General features: G+C 47.7%; 1 protein-coding gene across 1 annotated transcript; it reads left to right on the forward strand.

Moving 5' to 3' along the window:
• Positions 1 to 682: 682 nt before the first annotated feature.
• OR10P1 (olfactory receptor family 10 subfamily P member 1) lies at positions 683 to 1,610 on the forward strand. The gene is given in 2 exon segments (XM_068561743.1): positions 683 to 741; positions 743 to 1,610. Coding segments are annotated over 2 exon segments (927 nt in total).
• The last annotated feature ends 5,051 nt before the right edge of the window (positions 1,611 to 6,661 follow it).

The raw sequence follows: 6,661 nt of genomic DNA on the forward strand, positions 1-6,661 counted from the left end.
GGGAGAACAGAGTGTGGACAGCTGGTATCGCTGATCACAGGGCCCAGATAAGAGGAGAGTGAAGTACAACACGGCCAGTCCCTGCCCCACTCCCCTCACAAGGCAGGTGCCAGAACCTGACAATCTATGAAAAAGATTCTGCAGAACCCCAAAGTGGGATACAATTGAGCATTATCACACACGCAGTTCACATCATTGCACAACATTCTAAATCCACAGCCCCCCATGGTGATCATTAGATACAGGCTTGGGACAGTCCCTGACTCAGTCCACTGTGGGGGGCTGCATAGTTTCTTTCAGGCTGGGGTTCTGGTCCAAGGAATACAAAGAGGCCTAGGACATAGCAGCTACTCCATCCCTACTCTGTCGAAAGACCCAGAGTACACCTCGGAGTCAGGCCTGCACGCAGGACCCAGAGCACAGGGAACAGTGAGAAACACATGGAATCTGGACTCAGGAGACCTAGATTCAAGTCCATGCCTGCCACTCCCTCCACATACCTCCAGCAAATTATTTAACCCTTCTAAGACCCATGGCCTCATCCATAAAGTGGAGACCCTAACTCCCTCAGTTGATTTGAGAGGGACTGTATGAAAGGTGCTTTATGAAATTACAGGAACTGCTGATTGTTTCTATATAAATGTCTCTTTCTTGGCTATACCATAGGCTCTAGCCTGAAGGGATGGCTAAAGTAAATCAGACTCTGCCTGAATTCCTCCTTCTGGGGTTCTCCGACCTAAGGGACCCCTCTTCTGAGGGTGCTTCTGGTCTACCTGGCCACCTTGCTGGGTAACTCTCTGATCATCCTTCTCACATGGGCCAGCCCTACCCTTCACTCGCCCATGTACTTCTTCCTGCGCCACCTCTCCATGGTGGAGCTCCTCTACACCACTGACATCGTGCCCAGGACCCTGACTGACCTGGCCTCCCTGCACCCCTGCACCATCTTCTTCCAGGGCCGTGCAGCCCAGATGTATGTCTTCATTGTCCTGGGCATCTCAGAGTGCTGCCTGCTCACAGGAATGGTCTATGACCGCTAGGCTGCCATCTGCCGGTCCCTGCACTCCTCCACCCTCATGAGCTGGCGGGCCTGCATGGCCATGATGGGCATCTCCTGGCTCATGGGCATCATCACGGCCACCACCCATTCCTTCCTCATCTTCACCCTGCCTTTCCCCAGCCGCCCAATCATCCCACACTTCCTCTGCGACATCCTGCCAGTACTGAGGTTGGCAAGTGCTGGGAAGCACAGGAGCGTGATCTCTGTGATGACAGCCACCGTGGTCTTCATCGTCGTCCCCTTCTCTCTGATTGTCACTTCTTACGCCCGCATCTTGGGTGCCATCCTGGCAATGGCCTCCACCCAGAGCCGCTGCAAGGTCTTCTCCACCTGTTCCTCCCACCTGCTTGTGGTCTTCCCCTTCTTTGGAACGGCCAGCATCACCTACATCTGGCCCCGGGCAGGCTCCTCTGTTACCACAGACCGCATCCTCAGCCTCTTCTACACGGTCATCACACCCATGCTCAACCCCATCATCTACACCCTTCGGAACAAGGAGGTGACAAGGGCCCTGCAGCACATGGTGAAGAGGCAGGTCCCCTCACCCTGATGGGACTCAGGGGTTGTCTGCTCACTCACTGACTGCTACTCCTCCCAGCCCTCAGGTGCTGGTTTCAAACCCAGCCTAACAGAAACTATGCAGCACCTCAAAGAGATTAGGCTTCCTGGCAGAAAGCGTTGGCATTAAAACAAAGATAAATCTATATCTTACCTCCTCTCCCACACCCCAGATTCACTACCAGAACATGAGTTATTAGGATGAGGCAGAACGGAAGGGAATGCTGCCAATGGGCAAGAGCATTTAATCTCTTCGAGGTTGTTCTGGATCTGTGAGCAAGGTGATTGCCATGGCTATACCAGGAGTCAGAGGTCCGTGTCAGTCATGAAGGCAGATGTCTAGGAACTTGACATCCAACTAAGTGACCCACCCAGAGGCCATGGAGGGGTTTACCTGGCCCTTTGACCTTGTTTTCTCCCAGAAACACACTGCAGTCTTATGCCCTGGATGCCTTTTATTTATTTTTTTTTAACATCTTTATTGGAGTATAATTGCTTTACAATGGTGTGTTAGTTTCTGCTTTATAACAAAGTGAATCAGCTATACATATACATATATCCCCATATCTCCTCCCTCTTGCGTCTCCCTCCCACCCTCCCTATCCCACCCCTCTAGGTGGTCGCAAAACACTGAGCTGATCTCCCTGTGCTATGCGGCTGCTTCCCACTAGCTATCTATTTTCCCTGGATGCCTTTTAGAAGAGAGGGAACTGTTACCCCCTTGAAATATTCCACATGAATATTCTTCCCTGCCTTTCCCCATCCTTGATTTCTGACATCATCCTTAACTGGTGATAACAGATCCAACTGGACAAGAACATCTCTCCGGATTCCCTATTCTTATCCCAACATGTGTCATCAGCTTGATCCCGTACCTCCTTCTCTGGGTGAGACTGGGTGAAGCCCTGAGGCCATCCTGGATGGGAACTAGAGAGTGGACACTTAACAGTCACTGTGGCCACCCAGCATTTGACCCTCCTTCAGTGTTTGGAGAACTCTCCACTTTAGAAGTCGGGTAGGGAGAAAAACCACCACCCTCTGTGAGCTAAGGACGTGTCCTAGCCCCCTAGGCATGTGACCCGGTTGCACCAGTCGGATGCACCCATGCCTGACTTTGAGTAGCAAGTGCCCACAAGTGGCAGAGAGCTACCCTTGCTCTCTGGCAACAGCAAAGAAAGCTGCAGCAGCAAGATTCTGATGTAGAAGTGGCATCAGGTCCCTCATGGAAGCACCAACCGTTTCCTCAACTGACCAACTCACGTTTGGGAGTTACCCCTGGTTAATTATTGATTACAGTTTAGAGGTGTTTCTGGAAGGCTCCCTGGAAGAAGTGACTTGATGCATTGTTTCTAACCTTCCTCACATCATGGCACACATAGAAAATGCTAATATTTGAGTGGCACACCAGAGTAAACTGAAGGGGATTTGGAGGCATCTAGGTAGGACTTGATGGAAAAAAATTCAATGCACTCTCTTTTTAAGGTATAATTATAAGGAAAATAAGATATACAACAATATGGAAGTTTTTGAATACTGGTTTTACATAAAACTTCCAAATAAAAGATTTAAATTTTTATAAGAAACTTGAGCTTGCTTCTGTGAACATAAATTTTGTATTAGCTTTTGTACTTGAAAAATGACTAAACACCTCCCGATCAAAATTTTTTATTTGTTTTTTAATTCAACTATAGTTGATTTCCTGATCAAGATTTTTAAGTATTAATTTCTTTTTTTTATATAAATTTATTTATTTTTTTATTTTTGGCTGCACTGGGTCTTCGTTGCTGCGTGTGGGCTTTCTCTAGTTGCGGCGATCGGGAGCCACTCTTCATTGCGGTGCGCAGGCTTCTCATTTCGGTGGCTTCTCTTGTTACAGAGCACAGGCTCTAGGTGCACGGGATCAGTAGTTGTGGCCCTCAGGCTCAGTAGTTGTGGCCCACGGGCACTAGAGCGCAGGCTCAGCACTTGCGGCGCACGGGCTTAGTTGCTATGCGTCATGTAGGATCTTCCCAGACCAGGGCTCAAACCTGTGTCCCCTGCATTTGCAGATGGATTCTTAATACTGTGCTACCAGGGAAGTCCCAAGTATTAATTTCTTAAAATAAATATCGTCATCACAAAAGAAAACTACTCACAGAAGTGAGTGATAAAAAAATGTAAAATGCTTTTTCAAAATCATTCAAAATTTTTCAATAGTTTAAATTACAGGTAATTATATATTTTTTTATTTACTAGCTCTTCCTTTTCTTTCATTGACAAGGGTAATGTTGAAAATTCTTGTTGATGATAAAGAAGAATTTCATATCCAATCATACTTTTCATGCATGCAGAACGTGTGTGCATTTTTAGCACAGCCTCCATGTGGCCGGCTTAGATACCATGATAGGGAATATCAACAAGCAACTGAAGGAAGATTCAGGACCAATAGAGAGCTGGACTCTCAGGAGGCCCCTTGGACTCTTCACCCTCCTACCCCTGAGGGCCACACCTTGGGCTGTTCACTGTGTGCCTTGGGCACAGAGAAGCCCACCTCCTCCACAATTCCACAGGCTCCTCATCCACACTGGGCAGCAGGATGCACAGGAGCTGGCTGCAGGGAGTAGGCATGAAGGTTGCAGAGCACATCATGGGCTGCCTTCCTCCCACCGAGGCCAAGCAGTGGCTACCGCTCATTCTTCTCAGCAGCTGCGGGAACCTCAGGGTGTATCACCAAACACCACTCCTTTGGGGCTTGCCCCTGAGAGTCTCAGGCCAGGCTGCTTATGGCCAGATGCAATGGGCCTGGCGTCTCCGTCTATTCCAAGAGCCCACACATCCAGAAACCAAGGGCTAAGAGGATCACTCTCTTACAGAACACCTGCAATCCGTGTGGTCTTCCTGCATGCCATGATACACCCGTTGGGAAACTCAAGTTTAATACACTCACTCAGAAAATACAATTGACAAACTATGTCCCAGAGATGTGGGGCAAAAGGGAATAAAACACAACCTAATGGGGGAGAGAGACCAATTAACAGTCAACTACAATCTTACAATTTTATATGAGGTGTGTACCGAAGATAGGACAGTAAAGGGAATTCCCTGGCGGTCCAGTGGTTAGGACTCTGCGCTTTCACTGCCGAGGTGCAGGTTCAGTCCCTGGTCAGGGAACTAAGATCCCGAAAGCCATGTGTTGCAGCCAAAAAAAAAAAAAAAATAGTATGGTAAGGAGCACAAGGGAAATGTCCCAAATCCAGCCTGGGAGGGAGAGAGACCGCTTCATGGAGGATGAAATATCTTAACTGAAGATAACTTAACAAGGGAAAGAAGTAGGAAAGGGAACAGAATGTGCAAAGGTCCAGAGGTGATAAAGAGCATGGCACACTCAAGGAACTGCAGGGCGATTATTACAATATGTAATAATTTATATAAATATAGATATATAATAGACATTATAGTATATAGATATATGATGAGCAACAGGGAAGTGACAAGAGAGGAAACTGGTGCAAGCAGTGACCAAATTTGTTAGGGTATGAAAAGGTCCAGTTAACCACACGTCTCTCCCTTTTGGGTTCTCTACCAACTAGGAAAATACACTGAAATTAGGTAGAAAGCCCAAGATCAGCCTTATTACTAGTCAAGCTGAATTGGAGGGTATGTCTTGAACCCAAGGTCACAATGAGCTTCCTCCTCCCTACATTTACCCCCAGTAACAGGCAGAGGATCTGTACACATCACACATCCCTCCAAGCAGGCCTGCCCCCAGCTCACCAGCTAAAGGCAAAGAGTGTGTGCAACCTCAAGCGGGCCAGGCCAAAGAAGAAAGCTAAGGAAGGCTTAGGCCACGCTGGGCAGAAATGCTTTCTACAGAATCATCAGTACGTTCACTCCTCCTCCCCTGAAGAAGCAAGTGAGGGGCTAGAGGGAACGGCAGGTGTTGTTTCCACCCCTGTTCTCTTCTGGGAATGGAATAAAAAATCCTCCATCTTGTGGAAAACCCAAGGAGCTGGGTAATAGATGTGCTCCCACCTCCACACAGTACAAATCATGAAGGATGTAGGGGTCACTTTAGAATCTGGGGACTCATCCTGAGTCACAAGATCAGATTTGAGTTTTTAAAAAATCATTCTACTGGTATGAAGAATAGATAATAGTGGCAGGATAAAGAGACATGGAGACCACTAACCAGTTTATCAGTAATGGTGCCTAGTGGCAAACAATAGATTCCACTCTGCTCATCTTAAGCAGAGAGGAATTATTCAAAGATTGAGCAGTGCATGGAGCCTCCGAGGCGGGGGCAGGGAGCCAGGGTCCTCAGCGATGCAGCAAGGATGACACTCGACACCCCACAGGGGCAGCCTCAGTATCCACACTACTGCCACCAGGAGTTCGGTTCATACAACCCTGCCCAGCGCACACTGACGGCACTCGGGACAAGACATCACAGCTCTACCACAGCTGCCCCCAGGAGCCAATCATCTCTCCCACATGCTCTGTGGACTGTAAATTCTGCATCCTTACTCAGCCCCAAACCAAAGTATCCTGCAGATGAGTCCAACTGAAGGAACCATAGCCACATGCCAGCACCGTAGCTGCAAGCGTAGCTGGGAAAGCAAGTTTTCTGGCTACTACTTTGGGAGAGGGGGTTCATAAGACAGAAAACTTCCCATACATTAGAGAGCTGTTCAAAAGGTGCTGGAAAGACAGAAAACAAGACAAATGTAGACAGCTACAAATCCCACTGCTGTCACTGGAATCCAGGTGATTCTAACACACTCTCCATTGGAAAGAAGGGAGAAGAAGTACAGTGCAGTGGGCTGGTAGAAACTTGAGACAAAAAGTAAATGATTAGGGCCTGAACGGGAAACACAAAAAGGGAGTGGAGCCAGGATGAACAGTAATAGTAATAGTTAAGACTGTCTGAATACATACTATATCAGTGTAGTAACACGATACTAACCCCTTTATTACCTTATGTAATTCCCATAAAAACCCTATGTGGTAGGTACAGGGATGGATCCCAATTATGTGGGACCTAAAGCTTATATCCTTTGAGAGAGC

Source organism: Eschrichtius robustus, chromosome 13 (assembly GCF_028021215.1).
Source record: "Eschrichtius robustus isolate mEscRob2 chromosome 13, mEscRob2.pri, whole genome shotgun sequence".
Taxonomy (NCBI): Eukaryota; Metazoa; Chordata; class Mammalia; order Artiodactyla; family Eschrichtiidae; genus Eschrichtius; species Eschrichtius robustus.